The sequence below is a fragment of the Oryx dammah genome, unplaced genomic scaffold (genome assembly GCF_014754425.2).
Source record: "Oryx dammah isolate SB20612 unplaced genomic scaffold, SCBI_Odam_1.1 HiC_scaffold_11, whole genome shotgun sequence".
Taxonomy (NCBI): Eukaryota; Metazoa; Chordata; class Mammalia; order Artiodactyla; family Bovidae; genus Oryx; species Oryx dammah.
This window is the reverse complement of record NW_024070195.1, coordinates 26,831,178-26,855,446: the sequence shown is the minus strand read 5'-3', so window position 1 is coordinate 26,855,446 and position 24,269 is coordinate 26,831,178. Positions and strand designations below refer to the sequence as shown.

At 39.4% G+C, this 24,269-nt stretch overlaps 1 protein-coding gene across 1 annotated transcript in view; it reads right to left on the bottom strand.

Moving 5' to 3' along the window:
* Positions 1 to 24,269, bottom strand: part of PKHD1 (PKHD1 ciliary IPT domain containing fibrocystin/polyductin) — a 452,170-nt gene that overhangs the window by 222,329 nt on the left and 205,572 nt on the right. The window contains exons 46-47 of the mRNA XM_040249475.1: positions 17,891 to 18,026; positions 14,242 to 14,488 (exon numbers count right to left, since the gene is read on the bottom strand). Coding sequence (XP_040105409.1) covers positions 14,242 to 14,488; positions 17,891 to 18,026 — 383 coding nt within the window. The remainder of the gene's footprint in view (positions 1 to 14,241; positions 14,489 to 17,890; positions 18,027 to 24,269) is intronic.

Sequence of the window (24,269 nt, the reverse complement as noted above, 5' to 3'; positions counted from 1 at the left end):
TGGTAAGCTTTTGTCCATCCTGGATCGAAGGCTCTCCTCTCCCATCAGCTGTAAGCCATCTCCCATTTTCTCCATTATGTCTCCCCAGTGTCTAGGGAGGTTTTAGAAGTCACACCATGGGTCAAAAGGCCCAGTGGGAGAGGGCTGGTGGACCATGTGTGCACCACTCAGATCTACAGTGCTCTGTAACACTCAGATCTTAGGCCACTAATCAATGCCACCCTAATGAGTTCATACAGGCCAGGACTAGATACGATTATTTTAACAGAGAAATGTCCATGGTCAGAATATTGCCATGGCCCAGGTTTATCAGCAGAAGAACACACACTATATAGTTATTAGTTATCTCTCCTGGGAGTAGTGGCTGATGCCCGGAGCCTGATGTGCCTGGACTCACAGAGTCCACCTCCAACTGCCCAGCAGGAATGGCCTCAGTAGCTTCCCCAGAACAAAGAGGACACTGCGTCCTCTCTTGTGGCCTTACATGATCCCCAGGGCTCACTCAGTGCCAGGGGGATTTGCAGTTTTGCTTCTTTACAAGGACCATGACATCCTGAAGTTAGAGACATTTCCTCTTTTCTGTATCCTGCCCCTTGGCATCGGACTCTGCATAAGATGGTTACTCAAACCATATTTGTTATACGAACAAAAGCTTCCTTGGTGGTTCAGTGGTAGACAATCTGCCTGCAATATAGAAGACGTGGGTTCGAACCCTGGGTTGGGAAGATCCCCTGGAGAAGGAAATGGTAACCCACTCCCATATTCTTGCCTGGGAAACCTCACGGACCGAGAAGTCTGGCGGGCTACAGTCCATGGGGTTGCAGAGTCAGACACAACTTAGCGACTAAACAATAAACAACAATATGAACAAAAACTGCATGGAGGAGCTCTCCCCGAAGCAGTTAGTGCCAACTTCCCAATTTACAGAAAAGTTTTCTAGAAGAATGGCATCTCACCATGAGGAAAATGGAGACAGAGTATGGCAAACATACTATGTGAGCTTCACAGGCAGAAACAAAGTTTTGGATTTCTACAACTTATTCCCCATAGTTCATCCTAGAAAGTGATTTTTTTAAGTCTTTACCAGATCATAAATACATTTTTCCACCTACTTAGACCCTAAAAGAAAGTCAAAGTGACAAAAAATTAAAGCAAAAGTTTAAAAAAAAAACCCACATTATATGACTGTCCTTCCCCTTTGGTTTAGTTTTCCTGAGAATCTTCAACTGTGGCATGTTGCTGCAGGCAGATAATTAAATTCTCACAGTAGAAGGAAATGAAATGAAGGAGGATGTTGGGTTTTCAAAGTGAGGGGTGGCATGAGCAAATCAAAAGTCAATTTACAATTGAGTGGAAATAGTATAAAGAGGAGACTGGTTTTAGTGTTAAATATTTGGGGACCATTGTTAACTGTGTGTAAATTGGAAGTCTATACGTGCAGGAACTAAGTGCATGAGTTTTGGGGACTTGCTTACCCTCTGTAAGCTTTCTCTTTTTTCAAATGGAGACCACAGTATGTATCTCCTGTAGCAGCTGTGAAACAACGTGATAATCGATATATTCAATAACCATCTCAAGCCCGGTAAGTCTACCTATAGCTCATTGAAGAAAGAACTTCAGATGTACCTGGTTTGCCACTCCATCTAGTTATTTTACTGTCTCAAGGTTTATCCAGGATATTTGGTCATTTAAAAACACGCTCACAAGCTCTCATGAGCTTTAGCCCTGGTGATATAGTATTTGATACATATTTCTTCTAAGACTTCCCTGGTGGTTCAGATGGTAAAGCGTCTGCCTACAATGCAGGTGACTTGGGTTTGACCCCTAAGTCGGGGAAAAAACCCTGGAGAAGGAAATGGCAACGCACTCCAGTACTCTTGCCTAGAAAACCCCATGGACGGAGGAGCCTGGTAAACTATAGTCCATGGGCTCGCAGAGTAGGACAGGATTGAACGACTTCATTTTCTTTTCTTTCTTTCTTTCTTTCTTATAAGACAATGCGTTTGTTTCATCTGTTAATAGATAAAAAGGGATGGAGAATACTCAGGGCATTTGGAATAAAAGAACTACTGTTTCCCAGATGTCCTTACACAGCATTCACTGAACCTTTAGAAATCTTGGGGTGGGGACTTCCCTCGTGGTCCAGTGGTTAAGACTGTGCTTCCACTGCAGAGGATGCAAGCTTGATCTCTGATGGGGAAACTAAGATTCTGTATGTGGTGTGGTCAAAAGAAAAAAAAATCTTGAGATGGAGGGGCTTCTTCCTCTCTTTGGGTTTGGGATATGAAGGAACTTTTTTTCCCCCATGTATACCAAGATTTAAATTAAAACTAATGGAAACCTGGGCTCATATTCTTAGACTCAGAGTGGATATGGGGATCATTTGTTCTAACATCCAACCCATTATGGGAATTTCCTCCAGATTTTATCTTGTTATTTCTTCCAGTAATGGGGAGTTCACATCCTCAAATTCCTTCTCCATTTATGAAACTGATTCCTAAATTTTCATTTCAGACAAGTTTGAGAAGGCTTAATTTTCTTCCTTGATTGTCTAGCCATCCCTTCTCAGTCATTATGAAGACATGAGTCCCAGCATCCCAGAATATCATCCAGCACAATTTGGCCCAACTGATATATTTAATAAATGAAGACAGGCTTCTGGGAAATAAATGTAAAACAAATATGATAAGAAGAGATAAGTTGAAATCCCAAAGAGGCAAATGAGCTGGCCACCATGGTACCAAGGTCAATATATCAGGTGGAATTTCCCCACAGTCCAGAAAATAATTCCGAGCATTTCAGGTTCTGAAAGTGCAGCCCTTCAGCTTTCATAGAGACACTGGCTCTGGAAAATGAATCACAAGACCAAATTCCAAGAAATACTCACTGATAAATCAGAATTTCCATTTTAAAATTTGCAATGAGAAATAAAACTGTCTTTCACATGGTGGGTGCTCAACAAATGTTTTTCTTGAATGAATAAATGAGTTTTAAGTAGATTAGAACACTTTGGCTGTTGGCTGTTTAGTGATGTTTTGTCCCAGGGAAATCTACCCAGAAAACAATAGTGTCAGAATACTTCTTGTAAATGTATTAATTAAAACAGATAACCATTTGATGATAAGTTATCAGATCTTGATACAGTCAACCTCATTATCAATAAGATATTTGCCAAGAAGACTTGAACATTTATCTTTAGTGGTCAGAAAGAAAGCACTTTCTGACTCTTTAATCCTTCTTCACTTTCTGCCATAAGGGTAGTGTCATCTGAGAATCTAAGGTTATTGATATTTCTCCCGGTAATCTTGATTCCAGCTTTTGCTTCATCCAGACTGGCATTTCACATGATGTACTCTGCATAGAAGTTAAATAAGCAGAGTGACAATATATAACCTTGATGTACTCCTTTCCCAATTTGGAACCAGTCTGTTTTTCTATGTCCAGTTCTGTTGCTTCTTGACCTGCATACAGATTTCTCAGGAGGCAAGTAAGGTGGTCTGGTAGTTCCATCTCCTTAAGAATTTTCCACAGTTTGTCATGATCCACACAGTCAAAGGCTTTGGCATAGTAAATAAAGCAGAAGTAGATGTTTTTCTTGAACTCTCTTTTTTTCTCGATGATCCAATGGATGTTGGCAATTTGATTTCTGGTTCCCCTGCATTTTCTCAATCCATCTTGAACACCTGGAATTTCACAGTTCACATACTGTTGAAGCCTCGCTTGGAGAATTTTGAGCATTACTTTGCTAGCGTGTGAGATGAGTGCAATTGTGCAGTAGTTTGAACATTCTTTGGCATTGTCTTTCTTTGGGAGAGCTGGACTATAAAGAAAGCTGAGCACCGAAGAATTGATGCTTTTGAACTCTGGTGTTGGAGAAGACTCTTGAGAGTCCCTTGGACTGCTAGGAGATCCAACCACTCAATCCTTAAGGAAATCAGTCCTGAATAGTCATTAGAAGGACTGATGCTGAAGCTGAAACTCCAATACTTTGGCCACTTGATGTGAGGAACTGACTTATTGGAAAAGACCCTGATGCTGGGAAAGATTGAAGGCAGGAGGAGAAGGGGACGACAGAGGATGAGATGGTTGGATGGCATCAACTGCCTTGATGGACATGAGTTTGAGCAAGCTGCAAGAGTTATGATGGACAGGGAAGCCTAGCATGCTGCAGTCCACAGGGTAGCAAAGAGTCAGACATGACTGAGTGACTGAACTGAAATGAGTGGTCAGAAAACCTCCTCTGCACACATGTAAGCAACTGCACTAACAGTGGGCCTGGCTTAGGAAAATGCGAAGATTTCCTTATGAACTTAGATTTCTTCTATCCAAGTGGAGTGTTCTCAGTTAAACTATTTTTAGATTAGAGTCCTGGTTTTATTTTTAACTATAGAACAAAAGAATTCTATTTGTTCAAATGCATCCATCTGTTCACATTTAATTCCTCTGGTCTATATTTTGTCACTTTCTTTGCCTTACCAACCCATATTTTGTCACTCTTCTCTTAAGATATCATGTTTATTTCCAGAAATACTTCATTCCAGCAGTGTGGCCTCAAGAATCCCCCTGGTCACTTTGATGAGATTTAATTATTTCTAAATTTTCTAAATCACATTTACAAATCAGTTTTAGGATCTAATTTATCCAGATTCCATTACTATAGATCATAATAGCAATTACTGAAGGAGTCATTTTCAGGCCACACTTCCAAGTTTCTAAAGACCCCTATACACATGACCCTGTTTTCAAATGCTAACATCAATTCAGTTCTACTTGTCTTCAGGACTTCCATAGCTTCTTTTTGATCCCCTTCTTCCAATCAGTATGAGCTACCAGGGAAGCCCAAATCAGTATCCAACCTGATGCTAACTCCTTGATCAATTGGAGAACCAACCACAGCACACTGTGATCCTAAATCATTCTTTCTTCCTCCTTCTTCATGCACTGCATGGATTCTACCAAGCTGCCCCATCTAGCCCACCAGAGGTTCAGATGGGACACAATTTCACAGGCATTTGTGGACAGCATGAGCTTTCTTTAGAGCAATACAAGTAGAGAAGGAGGTTATCAAATACTCCTTTATCACAGTTGGTAGTGGAAAGGGTCGCATGGTGCATTCTGAAAATCAGACCCGAATGGGAAAGACCAGTCTTCGAGGAGGCAAGATGCCTTGTCTTGACTGTCACCCTGAGGGCCAAAAATTCATAGTCAAATCAGCTCCCATCCTTCTAGGCCAAATGCCAGCGGTGACAGTGGTGGGCTCTTCTGAAAAGCACCCAAAGAACATTCAGAATAGAAGAATACCATGAAGAGAATTTACCAACCATAATTACGACAATTTTCTCTTGCCCTAAATAGCCACTAATTTCCCCGTGCCCTAAATAGCCACCAATCTCCCTCTCTTTACTGTTAATGAAGCAAAGGAGCACACTGAAGTATTTCTAATTTGGAGGAGCCAAGGGAGTCTGCATGGGCCATTAGCAGCAGAGAGCTTCATTACTAGGGGAAGAAGTCTCTCCCTGAACTTCGTATGGCTTTATGTGCAAGAAATCAGGAGGCAACCAGTCCATTTGAAATGTTAACCCTTACCTTGGTGTCAACAACAGCTCCTGGATACAATCAAAAAGACAAGACAACCACAAGCTTTTCCTTTTCTATGAGGGAGCATATTTTTATTTTTTTCCTCACCAAGCCTGTTTTTAATTCAGGGACATCTTCCTTTAGAAATATAACAGTATCACTTGATAAGACTCCCCAACCAAAGTCCCAAGTTACAATACTAATTGCATCAACAGTTCTGAAATTTAGTGCCCAGATACTATGTGGAACTGTTGAGTGTATACTGCCCACAGAGGATTTGTTAGGCAATCAACAATACCAATGAGAACAAATATTAACTCCTCGGTTTGTGTTTACCGTTAGCTTACTTTTCCTGAGGGTCCATATCTCTGTGTATTAAGACAAACACTTCACTGAGCTCTAAATGCCCTATATTTGGAACAATTGTGAAGTAAACCCCTTATAATTTTGTGTCTCCTAAGCCAACACATCATAATAACAAGCCCCAAATGGTGCTGTCGGCATCGCCTGGATACTCATGCTTGCTGATGTTACTCTCATCTTTTACTGCATGAAGAAGACAAAATCAAAATGTTGAGCACAGTCAACAGACTTTAGTGGCATTATTTTTCTCTAGCATCTTTAAAACACACTGGACTCCTAAAAACTCCTTGTCAGAAGCTCTCCATGTCCTTTGTTTTGAAGTCTTATTTTTGCATAAGTAGCCCATCCTACACAGATTGCTAACTAACTGTGCTATCTCCTTGCTTTTGTGGCTTGTAAATAAACTGCCTCTCCCCACTGGTAAATAACAATAACAAACACATTTTTAACAACAAAAAAAAAGACTTCGTCAGAGGATGACTGTTCTATCTACTATCTGCCATCACCCAGTAATATCTGATGTGTATCAATAAGAAGTCTTCTGTATATACTCTTATTGATTGAGAAACAAATATTTCTCCTTCTGAGTAAGAAACCTAAAAAGAGAAAAGAAATCATAACCCTCAGTCTTTGCCCCAAACTTGTAACAATCCTTAAATTCACATAAAAAATAGAACAAGTATAGAGATGCAAGCCATGTGATTTAATAATCTTGCATTTCTAGGGACCCCTCATTTGACTGTCAGGGCTTCCCTGGAGGCTCAGATGGTAAAGAATTTGCCTGCAATGTAGGAGACCCAGGTTTGATCCCTTGGTTGGGAAGATCCCCTGGAGAAGAGAATAGCAACCCACTCCAGTATTCTTGCTAGAGAATTCCATGGACAGAGGAGCCTGGTGGGCTACATTCCATAGGCTCACAGACATGACTAGAGCACTAACACTTTCACTTCACCCACACAGTTAGTGGGAATGTAAGCTGGTGCAGCCACTGTGTAAAACAGCACGGAGGTTCCTTAGAAAACTAAAAGTAGAATTATCATATGATCCAGCAATCCCACTGCTGGGCATGTATCTGGACAAAACTATAGTTCAAGAAAATACACGCACCCCTCTGCTCATAGCAGCACTATTCACGATAGCCAAGACACGGAAGCAACCTGAATGCCCATTGACAGATGAATGGATAAAAATTATTTTTAGGGCCAATGGAATACTACTGGGCCATAAAAAGGAATGAAATAATACCATTTGCAGCAATATGGATACAGCTAGAGATTATCATATTAAGTAACCTAAGAAAGAGAAAGACAAACACCATATGATATCACTTAAATGTGGAATCTAAAATATGGCTCAAATGAACTTATCTATAAAACAGAAATAGATTTGTAGACATAGAGATCAGACTTGTGGTTGCCAAGAGAGTAGAAGGAAAAAGGATCGACTAAAAGTTTTAAGTTGCTAGATGTAAGCTATTACATTTAGAATGGATAAACAACAAGGTCCTAATGTACAGCACAGGAAAGTATATTCACTATCCTGTGGTAAACCATAACGGAAAAGAATATTTACAAAAAACATAGACATGTATATTACTGAGTCACCTTGCTATACAGCAGAGATTGGCCCAATATTGTAAATCAACTACGCTTCAACAACAAAATAATAATCCTTGAATTTCTGGCAGGTATACCCTGACATCATGGGTCCTCCATGATGGAGGATCCAAAGTCATCCTCCATGACTTCGCTGATGTATATTTCTGTTGATCTCTTTTCAGAGTCAGCAAAAGCAATAATAATTGATTGTCAAGTCCCCAAATCAACCTAGCATCTCCTCAAACATAGTGTTTACAGTTTTTGCAACGTACTTGACAAAAATTCTTGCCTGTTACACCTTGATCCTTGAAGAGAAGCAGTAGCTATCTATACTCTATCTACCCATACTTCAGATACGATTGCATCTCAGGCTTAATCTGTGTGATGAAGCTGGTATGGCTATCTCAGAACATGAGAATACTATCCTTAGAGCTACACAACCACAAGGTAGACAACTACTTGTCAGGAATATTGAAAAACAATTCCATGCAGGCAGGTAGTTACAAAGCCCACCCTCCCTTTTATGCCTAGGCACACTTGGTATTGGTAGGACTGACTGACACCTACCCACGAGTTCATCACCAGCCCTTCTTCACAACTCCGTGTTCAGTAACATCATGATGTTAGCCTTATCCCAGTCACGTGAGAGTATTTTCACCAAGGAATTAGGCAAATGCTACAAATCAGGCTTTTTATTCTAGTTGTAAAATAGGTACCAGCACACCCCTGGGCTCCTTTATTAGTCATGAAATTTAATAACCGAGGAGTATTATTGGTGCTATTCCTTGGTTTGGGCTCCATTTTTATCTTTAACTCTTCTTCTATTTTACTTCTGTAACCTCTGTTGCCTAGAGAAGATAAAACTTCTTGGAATTTCCCTGTCTCACATGGGTGGTTTTTTTTTTTTTTTTTTTTTTAGAACTGAAAAGATACCATTAGTGATGCTATGCCTATTTATCCCTAGGAAGAGAGTTAGGCGATTGTTAGAGGAAACGCTAGGCCACAATTTCCATTTGAACTCTTCTTTACTTTTACATTCACAGAGGCAGGGGGTGCCTCGTACTCTGAATACTGACACATTAAGAGCAGTTCCATAAGTAAACACTGAATGTAAGCTCTACAGGAGAGGATATTAAGCAAGATCTAAGAATCAAGGTGATCAACAACAACATTAACCTTTTCTTTTCTTTTCTAGGAGAAATAGGAAGGAAGAAACAGAAAGCATTGGGGGCATGAGTGAATCAAAAACTCTGTCCGGAAAGACTCCAGATTCCACGACTTTCTGGGAGGTTTCTGGAACAGTGCAATGTCTCGTGACTATTGGAAAGTGTTCCCTATCTTTCAAGAATTGGATTAAGTTTCATTTGAACAAACTTAATTCCCTTGCCAGGCATTTGTTTCTCAGAAACATAATCATCTATATTTTATTCTATTAGTAGTAAGTTTATATGTTGTTTTATCAATCATAAATGTAGAGACTTTCGAAAGACAACATTTACTGAGCACTTACTACGTGCCCAACAACGACCCCATGAGTGAAGTAACATTTTGCTCTCTTTACTGTCTTGAGAACTGAAGCAGAAAGAGGTGAAGTAACTTGTCCAGGAAGATACCTAGGAAGTGGTGGAGGGAGGGTGGTTTATGATTTATACCCACAAATGATTCTTAATTACTTCTTTATTCTTCAGCCTTTGAAAAATAATTTCAAACATATGCATATAGCCAGACTTTCTTTTATGTACTTCCTATTAAAACTCAGAAGTACTGGTTGGCCAACCTACAACATCTTGTAAACTCTTTTAATTTCCCCCACATTCAGTTCAGTACATAATTGGAAGACAGATCAAGGCTTGATTTACTGATATTTGAATAAATCTGTGTCAACTGAAGGAGCTGTAGAGTGCTCTAAACCAAAAAAAACCAAATAATTCCCAGATGGTAATTGTGAAAGTTGGTTCTCATTCTCCCCATCACAATTCTGTGCATCTATACCACCAGGAAAAGAAAATGTTTGCAAATGTATGCAAACTGCTATTTCAGTAGGGGTGGGGTAGGGGCGGAGTTGAGAAGAAATCAGCTGTTAAAATAAATTGTCTGATCAACTGACAGCCCCAGGCAAGCAAAAGCCCAGAAGACATTATGAAAGGATATTCTTAAGTATTTGATGTTTCTAGGAATTTTAGAAATAAAGACTTAGGATAGTATTTTAATCCTGGATCTTCTAAAGAAATGTTAAGTGCTGTGGACTCCTCATAAATAGGTCCTAAGAGAAATGGACGATAAGAACATGAGAGGAAGATCTGGGGGAGTCCACAATTTCTTAAATGATATTTATTTATTCAATACTAATTTTATTGAGTCAGTTTATGTTCACCATGGTATTGGGTACCATAATAGAAACAAACAAACAAAAAACCCCACTATCCTTGTCCTACTTACCATGAATCAGAAGGGAGGGGTGATTTATAAGCTATGTAGGAGCTGTGAGTATTGATTAGAGAAAGTACAGAGAGCCAGCACACAGCAGGGATACAAAGCTGTGCAGAAAGCTCGGGGAAGCTCACCAGAGTAAACTACCTTCATGCTGAGTTCATGGAAGCTGAACCCTATGGACTGAAAAACACAAAGAAGTTGAGTGTGGCTGAGGCTTAAAATTTAGGGAAAGGAGAGCAGAGCATTGAGAAACGATCCTACAAGTATAACACAAACAGGAGTAGGTCATGAAGTACCCTTGAGACATTAAAAATGGTAGGCTTTCACTGCGAGGCACTGGGAAGGCCCTGATGAAGTCTCAAGCAAGGGAATCCATGGATGGCAGGACCAGATCTGATCTACAAAGACTCACAAGTTTAAGGATAGGATCCCAGCAAGGTGGCAAGCTAAGTGGCTGCTGCAGTGAAACAGGTGGGATCTGAGTGTCAAGTTGGACTAGAGAAGTTGGGAAGGAGAGAAGTAACATAACTCAAAAGGGATGTTTTTTTAGGAGATGAAATGGACTGGACATGGTAGGTGATTTCTGTGAGCAGATGAGTCAAGGATAACTCCCATTTCTGGTTTAGGTAATTTCATCGTTTCTCTGAACACCCAGAGAGTCTTAACACCCAATAGGTCCATGGAATAAAGACCTTAAGTTTGGTTTTGACAGGTTGTGTTTGAGATGGCTGCTGAATACTCTTAACAGAAATATTGAAAGCACTACAGCTCAATGGAAATACAATGCAAGCCATAAATGCAAGCCACAGAGAGAACCTTAAGTTTTATCATAGCCATATTAAAAATGTAAAAGAAACAAGTAAAATTAATTTAATAATATATTTAACCCAACATATTCAAAATCTTATCATTTCAAGATAATCAATATAAACAAATCATTGAGCTATTTTGCGTTCCTTTTTTCATACAAAGTCTTAGAAACAAGATGCATAATTTACACTTCCAGCACATCTCAGTTTGGATGAGCCACATTTCACGTGTTCAGCGGCCACCTGTGGTGAGTGACTACAATATTGGACAGGGCAGGTCCTAAGGGCAGTCGGATAAATGGGTCTGGACTTCCATAAAGCAGCATCAGTGAATGTTAACTGAGGCTATGAAACAGTCTAGATCATTTGGGAAGTGCATAACTTGAAAGCTTCTCGAAGAATCTTAAGGAACACTAGCATTGAAGGGTCAGGAAGAAAAGCTTACAAAGGAGGCCTAGAAGGAGCACCCAATACCCTACTGGTGACATGATCCTTGTCCCAGGTAAGCATCTCTACGCAGAAGAAATTTAGGATCAATAAACCCAGGGACTGTGTGAGCCATTTTGCCATGATGAGGCCTCTGGAGCAAACGGTGATGACATTTTTATGAAACGAGGTCCTGACTTATACTGGTAGAGCTACCACTTCCTGGTCTTATCAGGAAGGATGGGGTTGAGAGAAAGAGACTGGTAGAAATAGAAGTCAGGAAAGAAATGCTATCATGAACACCAGTGAAGCCTTAAGAAAGCACGTTTTAGAACTTGTGAGTGAGAGAGAACTCACCCAGACTAAACATGTCATTATTTTTCACAAAACATAGACTCTGCCTTGTAGAGGGTAGGAAATTTTTCTTCAACAAAGTATTAATTATTATTGCCAACTTTAAACATTTTTATGCCTTGGTCAACACAATTGTGAGGATGAAGTCAGAGGAAGCTACGAAACCAGAAGTGCCACAAATATGGGCACCCATCACTCTTGGAAAAGGTAGTGAGGGAAGGTTGTCAATGTCAAACACAGAACCTATAGTGAACATGGGCCAGGAGGAGCCTCCGAGGAAGAGATCACACCCCAAGTACTCTGTTGTTAGTTAGGGGGCAGGGGTGCCCCGTTTAGGCAGCTGTGCAGACCTCACGCCCTACTAAGCACCTGGGCTGAGGAGGCAGGAGGGGGCTAAATGTTGAAAGGAAAGAGGGCAGGGTCCATGTGCCACATCTGATCCCCATCAGCAAGCAACCCTAAAAGATGGGGACTGTGAGAGCTTTGCAAATCAACTCTTAGGGTGCACGCTCCAGGGAAAATAGCAGAGCAAATTAATCCTTTCTCCGTGAAATGCCACAAAGTTTGTATCTACGTGGAATTCAAATTGCTCATTAGCTCTGACATGTTCCTAATGAGGTTGTAATGCTCTGGGACAGAGATCAAGTCACTGAACACAAATAACTGGGGATAGAATCTGGAAAGATCAAGTTAGAAAGACCTGAGGGCAGTGCTTCTAAAACTTCAGTATAAATCCCCCAGGGGTCCTGACGCAGGACGTCTAAGGTGAGTTTGAGATTCCCTGCATCTAGTCCCAGGTCACACCGATGCACTCTGACTAGCAAGGCCTTAGAGACCATCCAACCTAACCATCTCGCCCTAGAGATGAGGACACAGGGCTAAGAGACTCATAACTGGGAGTGTGCTGAGCCTCCCTTGGGCTTGGAGTCATTGAGCATTTGTCCACAAATGCTCTGGAATCAACGATCTGTGATTATGAATTGATTGATTGTGAACTGATTGATTGTGATTGATTGTGAATCACAATCAATGATCTGTGAATCAACCTGAAAATGTTTAAATAGAAGCCTAGGGAATAGGGTGACCAACCATCTTGGTCTTCTCGAGACTGAAGGGGTTTCTGGGATATGACATTTTTTTATTTTAAAACCAAGACAATTCCAAACAAACCAAGGCAAGTGTTTCACCCTGGTAGGGATCTTCTGAATCTACTCAGAATAGAGTATCAGGATTATTCTCTTTTAGACCTTGTCAGTCCTTGAGTGCTGGGATCATGACTTGCTGCCGAAGCAAGCACCTAGGTGTCCTGTCCTGAAGACCTCCAAGAACAGATGGAGATGCTCAGAAGGATTACAACTGCAGAGGCTTCTAATGCCACACCGCTAAATGCCACCTTCAGAGACAGTCTCCCAGTAGGTTTTCAACTCATAGAAAAGGAGTATCAAGAACCCAGAGAAATCAGTGTTATACAAGCACATAATGTTCTTTTTAACTATACAAATCTATTTTTTCATTTAAAAAAATACATGCATATAAGAAATAAATGGCTCACTTTTGTAAACCTCAAAATGCTCATTAAAAACATCTTTGTTAAAATCACAAAAATAATAAAAATCAGGATGCATCCCTAAGAATGAAAGGCATGATCTGTATAATCAAAATGATTAGAAATGAAAACATATTGCTCCATACTATTACTCACTGGGATTGGGTCCATTAACATTAGATAGAATAATAAACAGCTTGAAAAGCAAAAGTGGAATGTTTTCAGACAATTCCATGCTAGCAGGGTATTACTAAGGTCTCTAAAATAGAATGTCAAGATACAGATGGCATATGCATTCAGAATACAGACTTAGTGCAAACCTGACCATACTGACTCCCTCTCTGTGGAGTTTCCCTGTTTAAATAAGATGCTGGCATGATCTGGCTGAAGCACCTGACTTAATATTCATGAAGTTAGGACACTTAAAACAAAGGAGAGAAAGGAGTCTGGCTAATTATATACAATGCATTTGAAATGGGTAAAAGATAGAACCCTAGTCACTCAGCAATCATTACCTGGAAATTAAAGGGGGCAGAAGCAATCTTATTATGCATTATAAACAGCCTAGCTCCTGACTTAATGGTAGTCTGAGTAGCATAAACAAGGAGTTCTTGCTCCAACACTAAATAGGATATGTATTGTACAAATCCAATAGTTCACAAAATTAACAAAGAAAATGAACTGGTGTGAAGCAACTTCACAAGTAATAGGGAGCATCAGCAATGCTTCCCTGGAGCATAGCAAACACTTAAAAAGAGCTCAGGGAGAGGAGGTGCATATAAATGAGAATGGACATTATTGGAATTTATTAATACTCCTCTTAATTTAAATACTTTCAATTTTTTGTTGGTTGCAAGTCTCTTTTTGAGAGGAAATTATTAACTCAAAATGCCAATAATTGGTAAGGGCTATGAGATGTGGTCCACTGTTATTGAAAATAAGCTGTCATTTAAATCAGCCTAAAACCACCATAAACTTATGATTGAGAGCTGTCAAAATTATCCCATATCACTTCTGTAGAACTGAATACACCAAACAGAATATGGAAAACAATTTCTCTTCTATAAATATCAACAACCTGAATAATATATACATGTCCATTGACAAGCCAAAATGTAAAGTTAATTCAACTTACAAACCAATAGACATCCGATGAAAGAGAACAGTTTCCTCACAGACACTGCCATGGACAAGCTGGCTGAAGCTGGCTTTGACCACACAGGAAGCTGGAAGTGTTTCCATAGAAGCAAGAACGTGACTTCTATTTTTTCCAGACAGAGACCCATCCAAGTCTTCCAAAATGGCTGCATGAGGAGATGGAAATGCTACCAAGTTCGGAGAGTTCACAAACTTCAACTGGTTGGTCTTCACAGTAAACCCACCTGTAAGTTGGAAGAAAGACTGTGACCCAAAGGCACAAAAGAACGGGATCACAAATGGCAACTGAAGTCACTGAGTTATTTTCAGTATTTTAAAATTGCATATTTATACAGTTTAAAAATTTGCTCGCTTATTTGTCCAATAGTAGGGGCACTATCCTCACGCAGCCTATATTCTCAAGCAGTGATGCCCAACCAGGGGTGGTTTGCCCTGCAGGGGACATTTGGTACCATCTGCAAGCATTTTTGGCTGTCACAACTGAGTGGACAGCAGTGTTATGGGCATCTGGTGGGAAGAGGCAAGGATACTACCCAGCACTCTACAATGCATGGGGGAGCCCCCACAACAAACAGTTATCCAGCCCCAAATGCCAAGGGTGAGAACTGGGGGTCTACTGGGAGTGACACCGAGCATTACTAATTACTAAATGCGAAAGGTGCTGAGGGCTAGTCTTTCCATCCCTCTGCTCTAGTTCTTCCAAGGCAAATCTAACCCCACTCCTTATGAGAGTTATGTTTAAAACATTTGCCCTCAAAAGCCATATTCAATCAATCACACGGACAAATAATAACACATTTTATAGGTATCAGCTCTCGGGCTACTCTTCTAACACTCAGCCCCCTGTCATTAAAGTTTAAAAACTCAGGACACATCTCTTAGTATATATGCTACCATATTGCTGTATCTTATAAAATACATAAAAAAGGAAAAATGTAAAATAAGAGATAAACAAAAAGAGGCCCTAATGCTTTCATTCTCATCCCAGTAGAGTCTGTGCACTCAACTGTCATTCATTCACGATGCTACAGTTCCATCTCAGAAACTTCTGTGTGTGTCTGTGCTAGTCACTCAGTTGTATCCAACTCTTTGACCCCATAGGCTATAGTCCACCAGGCTCCTCTGTCCTCTGTCATCTCAAGGAAAGAATACTGGATTAGGTAGCCATTCTCTTCTCCAGAGGATCTTTCCAACCCCAGGATCAAACCCAGGTCTCCTCCATTGTAGGCAGATTCTTTACCATCTGAGCCACCAGGGAAGCAACTTCTTGTTTATCTACTACCACAAGCAGTTCTATAATTCAGCTATATTGCATTTCTTTGCAACTTCCCAATCATAACTTGCTCTTTGAATTTTTTTTTGCATAGGCTATTCCTAACATGTAAAAACTTTTCTCTGCCTCTTCCTTCTTGCAAACTTCTCTTCACCTCTCTAAATCCTGCTCAAGGCAATCTATGATGAAGTCCTACCTGACACCCTTCCTTGCTGTTCCCCTCATTGACCTTGCTCAGTCCTCAAGTATTGGATTCATCATACTATTACATTCATTAGCTCAGACATTTATTTTTGTGCCTAGATGGAAAGCTCCTGGAAGACAAGAACTATGTACTTTTCATTTCTGTACCACTCAGGTCCTTAAACAGAATCTGGACTAAATAGTTTTTAAACAAATGAAAGAGATGGCTTAGCCAAGGACATCCAGGGAGAAGAAATTAGAGCTCATAAGGAGTAGCTTGCTCCTTTTCAGTGTCTTATGAATGATAAGAGACAGTGAAGCTACTAACTGAGGAATTAATATTTGAAGTGATTGTCTTAAGGCATTTTTTATTCCTATTATTATTTCTACAATCTTAAACTCAGATGCCACCCAAATAAAAACAATTTTTGGCTCTGTCTATAGAGGGGATAAAAAGCAAAGTGGAGACTTACTGATTATTCATTTAATTAAAAAAACAAACAATTATCTAAATTGGCAATTCAAACCACAAGAGCATATTTACTTGAACCACTTGGTTTGTCTGTTTACAATGATCAAATCAACTAGATTGCTCTCTAGTTTCTTTCGCCTTAGCCCATGAGTTCTCCAAGGTATTTCTCACCACCTCTGAGATGTGGTTAACAAGTGAACAAGAATTCTTATGGTCTCTCTGTGCATACAAAAAGCCTTGGGCTGTTGAAAACATAAGCTTCCTGAACTCTAGCTCTTTCAGGAAAGCTTGCATGTATATTAGTTCATATCCATATGTATATCCATCCAACTCCATTCATTGATTTAATCAGTGAACCTACTGGGCACCAGGCTACTGGTTACTAATGATAAAACTCTGAGCAAAAGAGATGTGATCAGATATAGACAATAAACTAGTGGCTACCAGTGGGGAGAGGTACATGGGTAGGGCACAATAAGGGAGCGGCTCAAGACGTACAAACTACCATGTACAAAGAAAATTAGCTACAAGGAAATATTGTACAGCACAGGGAATATAGTCAATATTTTTAAGAACTTTAAATGGAGTGTAATCCATAAAAATGTTGAATCACTATGTTGTACAGAAACTAATACAATATTGTAAATCAACTATACTTCAATATGAGAGAGAGCTGTGGTCCCTGCATTTGTGAAGTTCAGAATCCAGAAGAGACATGGAATTATCATAACAGAGTATGACAGGCACCAGGTAGGGAAAGGCCAGGGAGCTGCAAGAACCATATTGGGAGCACCTGGCCTCCTCTAGAATTTCTTTTAGGAGATTTGAGCAGCAGTTTCTACTGATGAAATCTTATGTTGTTGTTCAGTCACTAAGTCATGTCCAACTCTGAGACTCCATGGACTGCAGCACACCAGGCTTCCCTATCATTTACTATCTCCCAGAGTTTGCGCAAATTCATGTCCATTGATTCAGTGACGCTATTTAACCATCTCGTCCTCTGCCGCCCCCTTCTCCTCTTGCTTTCAGTCTTTCCCAGCATCAGGGTCTTTTTCAATGAATCAGCTCTTCACATCAGGTGGCCAAAATATTGGAGCTTCAGCATTAGTCCTTCCAATGAATATTTAGGGTTGATTTCCTTTAGGATTGACTAGTTTGATCTCCCTGCTGTCCAAAGGACTCTCAAGAGTCCTTTGAAAGCATCAATTCTTTGGTGCTCAGCCTTCTTTATGGTACAACTCTCATATCTGCACATGACTATTGGAAAAACCATAGCTTTGACTATACACACTTTTGTCAGCAAAGTAATGTTGATGTTTCTGCTTTTTAAAACGCTGTTTAGGTTTGCCATAGCTTTCCTTCCTTCTTTTAATTTCATGGCTGCAGTCACCATCCACAGTGATTTTGGAGTCCAAGAAAATAAAATCTGTCACTGCTTCCATTTTTTTCCCCTTCTTTTGCCATGAAGTAATGGGACCAGATGCCATGATTTTAGTTTTTTGAATGTTGAATTTTAAACCAGTTTTTTCACTCTCCTCTTTCACCTTCATCAAGAAGATCTTTAGTTCCTCTTAAAGAAATCTTGTAAGTAAAAGAAATAATGAATCCCAATGGCTTTGCCACTATTTATCACATTTATGTGCGTACTGGACTTATTTACTAGTTTTATTATTTGTCTTATCTTCTCAAACAACTTACCCTGTCCTTGGGAGCAGCCTGAACAGGTCCTGATGGCCACACAGTGAGTGAGATCAAAATTCACAAAGGTTGTGTTAGAAACTCTCAGTTCCCACCTTCTGGGAGATTTGATCCCAGCTGACATACACAGGTTTCCCTGTGATTTGGAAGGGGGATAAGGAAAGAAAAATAAGAGAACTGGCCAAATGAAATACAATGTTAATACATGAATAAAAGCAATTAAGTGAGTAAAAAGACAAGCTACAGACTAAGAGAAAATATTTGCAAAGCACATATATATCACAAAGGATCACAATGCAATATCCTACAAACCTATTAGAGGGTTAAATAAAAATTAGTGACAATACCAAACGCCGATGAAGAAAAAAAATAATTGAAATTTTCATACACTGCTGGTGGGAATGCAAAATGTTACAAACACTGTGGAAAAATTGCTTGGTACTTTTTAACAAAGTTAACATAATCTTATTATTGACTTAGGGGCTTCCCAAGTGGTGCGAGTGGTAAAGATCCTGCCTGCCAATGCAGGAGCCATAAGAGACACAGGCTTTATCCCTGGGTCAGGAAAGCCACAGATCCCTGTATCAAGGCGACGGGAAGCCTGCCACTGCTGCTCCAGCTCGGGAGGAAAGCAGACGTGCATGTCCCCACTCAAGACGAGGACTGACTCCCCTGTGGAGCCTCCAGAAGTACCCCAAGATCCATGTCAGCACTGGAGAGGAATCCTCAGGTTCCCATTCATATGATTGTTGAAAAGAAAAAGCTACAGTGACAGGGAATAGATTAGTGACCTCCAAGGGGATATGAAAAGAAGATGTAGCTACAGAGATGGAGCCAAAGGGAGGGTCTTTTCAGGCTGATGCAACTGTTCCATATCTTAGTGGTAGTTACGTAAATCTACTCATATGTTAAAAATTTACAGAACTGTACATCAAAAAGTCCATTTTACTGTGGAAAAATTGTTTGGTACTTTTTAACAAAGTTAACATAATCTTATTATTGACCTAGGGGCTTCCCAAGTGGTGCTAGTGGTAAAGATCCTGCCTGCCAATGCAGGAGCCATAAGAGACACAGGCTTTATCCCTGGGTCAGGAAGATCCCCTGAAGGAAGGCATGACAACCCACTCCAGTACTCTTGCATGGAGAATTTCATGGACAAAAGAGCCTGGCAGGTTACAGTCCATGGGGTCTCCAAGAGTCAGACACGACTGAAGCGACTTAGCACGCATGCACACATCACTGACCTAACAATTCAATTCCTAAGCATTTACCTTAGAGAAATGAAAACTTAGGCTCATACAAAAGCCCTAAACAGATGGTTAAGACAATTTTATTTGTAATCAATCACCAAATCTGGAAACAGTTCAAATGTCCTTCAACAAATGAATAAACTGTGGTACATCCATATAGTGGAATACTGTCTCCCACAATAACAAGGAATAAAATACTGTTTCTTGCAGCAAGTTAGATAAATACCAAAGGTATCTTCCAGTGAAAGAAGCCAGTCTTAAAAGGTTACATACTATGTTATCCCATTCATATGATTGTTGAAAAGAAAAAGCTACAGTGACAGGGAATAGATTAGTGACCTCCAAGGGGATATGAAAAGAAGATGTAGCTACAGAGATGGAGCCAAAGGGAGGGTCTTTCCAGGCTGATGCAACTGTTCCATATCTTAGTGGTAGTTACATAAATCTACTCATATGTTAAAAATTTACAGAACTGTACATCAAAAAGTCCATTTTACTATATGTCAATATAAAAAATAAATATTAAAAAGTCTAAAAAACAAAAAAAAACCTGCTTCCAGGATTTTCTGTAAAACCTCTTCAACAAACTCCATCTAATCAAGCTGTTAGTGCTTCACTGTTCCATTGCCCAACATATATGTATGTTTGAGGATCACTAGAAACTGTCAAGAGTCTCCACCTGGAAGACAGTGATGAAAAGAAACAGAAGAAAAGAAACCCAGTGGAGACAATGCCAGTATAGAAATCAGAAAGGAAACTTAATAACATCAGCGAAATAAGAGTATCATGTTCGTGAAAGAAGAAGCCCAAAAAGGAATTTTTTAGAAAAAAAAATAATAATAGGAGAGTAGAATTAATAAATTAAATAGAAAAAAATCTAAGAAAGTAGGATAAAAAGGCAATGGGAAATCAGAGAGAAATTAAGAAGATTAGAAAAGTAATTCAGGAAAGCTAATATCAAAATAATAAGAGTTTAAATAAAACAGAAAATATAGGGGAGATAATTATCAAAGAAATAAGTAAAGAAAATTTCCCAGAAGGAAAGGATATGACTTTCCAGACTGAAAAGTCCTGCCCATTGCCTAGCAGAGTGGTCAGAAGAAAAAGCCATAGCAAAGTTACATCATATTGGAATTACACATACCAGGGACAAGGACGAGATCCCAAAAATCCCCAAAGAGGAAGACCTTAGAGGTTACATATAAAAGACTTAGAATTAGAGTATCTATAAACTGGGTTTTCTGTGTGTTTTTTTGGCAAAGGCACTCAGCTATATACATTTGTGTTGTTTAGCCACTAAGTCATGTCTGACCATTTTGCGATCCCATGGACTGTAGCCCACTAGGCTCCTCTGTCTATGGGATTTACCCAGCAAAAATATTGGAGTAGGTTTCCATTTCTTTCTCCGGGGGATCTTCCTGACCCAGGGGTCAAACCAAATCTCCTGCATTGCAGGCAGATTCTTTACCGTTGAGCCACTGGGGAAGTCCTCTAGTTACATACACATCCCTTTTAAAATTACTTTCCATTATGGTTTATCACAGGATACTGAATACAGTTCGCTGTGCTACACAGAAGGACCTTGTTGTTTATCCATCTTATATATGGCTTCCATGAGTATCTAAAAACTCTTTAACTTCAGGACTAGAAGATAGAAGACAATGAGCATTAACTCCAAAGCATCAAGGCAAAGTGAACGCCAACCTAGTGATCTATAGTAACAACCTTCCAAGAATGGGGTCTCCATTTTTAGGTCAAAATCTTCACCTTTCATAGACCATCAGTTTAAAAAGTTACCATAGGCTAAAACAATGAGAGTTAAATCAGAAAAGAGGAAGATGGGGGAATTAGGAACAAGAATACTACAGAGACATGAAGAAATTCTACACAATGTTGGTCAAGAGAAATTCCAAGACCTAGCTCTGAAACACGTTTTGCAAACTGATGGTACAAGTTAAGCACTTGGGATTGTGTGGGGTTTGGCATCATCCACTAAAGCTAAAGGGCCAGCCTGTGAGCCAGCAGTTTTAAAATCTGGCATATACTCAACAGATACGCATGCTTGTGAACACCAAGATGCATACTGAAGATTGTTTATAACATCTTTCTCTGTAATAACCCTAAACTGGAAACAGGCAAATGTCCAGCAAGAGCAACATGGCTTTAAAAACTATAATACAGTCCATAAAACGGAAGAATTGATGCTTTCGAATTGAGGTGCTGGAGAAGACTCTTGAGAGTCCCTTGGACTTCAAGGAGATCAAACCAGTCAATCCTAAATGAAATCAATCCTGAATATTCATTGGAAGAACTGATGTTGAAGCTGAAGCTCCAATACTTTGGCCACCTGATGCGACAAGACGACTTATTGGAAAAGACCCTGATTCTGGGAAAGATTGAAGACAGGAGGAGAAGGGGATGATAGATAACAAGATGGTTGGATGGCATCACTGACTCAATGGACATGAGTTTGAGCAAATTCTGGGAGATGGTAAGGACAGGGAAGCCCGGTGTGCTGCAGTCCATGGGGTTGCAAACAGTTGGACATGACTTATTGACTGAACAACAACAATGACATAACAGTTGGAAGAATAAATTATTGAAACATATAAAAACATGGATGAATCTCACAGATATAATAATATGCCAAAGAAGCCAGGCACATTAGAGTTGCACGATGTATGATTCCATTTACATAAAGTTCAAAAACAGATTTAAAATTAACCTATACTTGAGAAGTCTGAATAATGGTTCTCCTTTGGCTGGGGGTAGGGGTTGGGATTAACTGGAAGCAGACATTAAGGATTTTTAGAGGAACTGATGATGTTCTATTTCTAGATCTGGGTGGTATGCATGTGATTTTGCTTTACAAAAATTCATAGAGCTCTTCCCTTGTGATTTGTGCACTTTTCCACATAAATGTCATATTTCCATGAGACATCTGTTTTAAAAAGAAGAACAAATACTAGAGAAAAGTAATGTACGAGATGAGAGGGTGAAGAAGTTAAAGAAGTTTAAGGTCCTTGCATGGTTCAGGTGAAGTTTAACAATGCCAATGTAATTAAAACTTTGTGAAGATGAGCAGGCATGTCACAAATTTAAGTCCAAGAACCTATACGATTTTAACAGAATGAATAACTTTCAAATGAGTAGATATTTTAAAAGATATTATTCAATGCAAGACAAATCAAGTTTGAAAAGTAGGAAAAAAAACATAGATACTGAATTTCAAACTGAAAGCACAAGATAAAATGGTAGAAATAAATGCAAATATATGGGAGACATCAGCATGTGGATGGTAATTGAAACCACTAGAGAAAATGAGATTTCTCCCAAGGAGAGCAAGGATATGTAGAGAAGAAGGAGACCTAGGATGGAATTTAGAGAAACAAAATGATGAAAGTTCTAAATTGAGGAAGACAAATCCACAAGTGAAAATGAAAAGTAACCCTGAGAGAAATAGAATGAAGCAACCTCAACAGCATTTTCCTGAATAAGATTTTTTTTTTAAGTAGTATCATTTGCTTGAATGAATTACAATAACAACCAAAAGGCAACCATCCTACAGATACTTCCAAAAGTGGGGTGATCATAATTTACATCCAAATCAGGACATCTTAGAGACTGTGGAAGGGGGTGCTAATTAAAAGCAAGGCTAGTATAGCAGAATAAACAAACCACAATGACCAAACTTGGATGTATAATGATTGTTTGCACATCTCTTTTTCTTGCATAATAAAGCCATTCTCACTGAAAATTATTCTACTCATCTCAATACCAAGGTAATGTTGGGTATGAGAGTTCCAACATAAACAAATATGTCTAATGGGAAAAAATCCTTTCTAATAAAAAATTCTTCCAGAAATTAGTGTTTGTTTTAGAACATGACTCACTGATCACTGTGTGTCACCAATTACATGCAGGTGGAAGGTCTAAGAATGATTAAGCCAAAGTGTCTGAAATTTTTAATTCCTAAAGAAATGGCAGATTTGAAAGAAAGAGGCTAAAGTCAGATTTCTACAACCAAAGAGAGGTTGGCATCCAAAAAAAAAAAAAAAAAAACCTAATACAGTTTTATACAGCAATAAAGTGGTTCCCAGATAAATCTGAGCAATAGTGTGCTAAATAAAGATTCATAGATTTTTCGTTTTCTTTTAACCCTAGAACTTTGCAAAGACTTTTATAGGTTAATACGCAATGTGAATTTCAGAGGACGGGAGGGATGGTAAACATCATGTGTATGTGTGTGTACGCTCAGTCACTGAGTCTTTTCTGACTCTTTTGGACCTTTCAGACTGTAGCCTGCCAGGCTCCTCTGTCCATGGAATTCTCCAGGCAAGAATACTGGAGAGGGTTGCCATTTCCTACTCCAGGGGATCTTCCCAATCCTGGGATCAAGCCTGTATCTCCTGTGTCCCCTACATTGGCAGACAGACTTTTTACCACTGTGCCTAGTATATCCTATATGTAATTAACCTAAGAATCTTCCTTTTCTTAGACCCTCTCTTGGATCTAGCCTTCCATGGAAAACACTTCAGAGAATATTGGAGTAAGCACTAATAGATACTTTTTGCCAAGGCCATTTTCCCATATGTAATTAAATGAGTATTGGACCAGACGTGATATCCAGGTAGTCCAAGCTCCACAATACTGGGCATGATCTTTGGTTCTCATATGGCTTCTCAAAGCCTCCATTTCTGTACATGTAAAGTCAGGAGTTCTAACTGGATCAACTCTTAGGTAATATTTACCTCTAATATTACATGCTTTATTTATGTTTTATTGGGATATAGTTGCTATATAATATTGTGTTAGTTTCTGCATACAATGAATTGAATCACTTATATGTATACATATATTCCTCCCTCTTGGATCTCCTTTCTACCTCACCCCAATCCCACCCTTCTAGGTCGCCACAGAACATTGAGCTGAGCTCCCTGTATATACAGCAGCTTCCCACTAGCGATCTACTTTACACGTGATAGGGTATATATGGTCTACAAATGGTCCAGTTTCATTTTTACTAGCTGACTAATATTCCATTGTGTATCCGTGATAATGTCATACATATATACAATAAAATTGCATGGCTTTAAGATTCAGATGCTTAAATAAGATCTAGATCATGC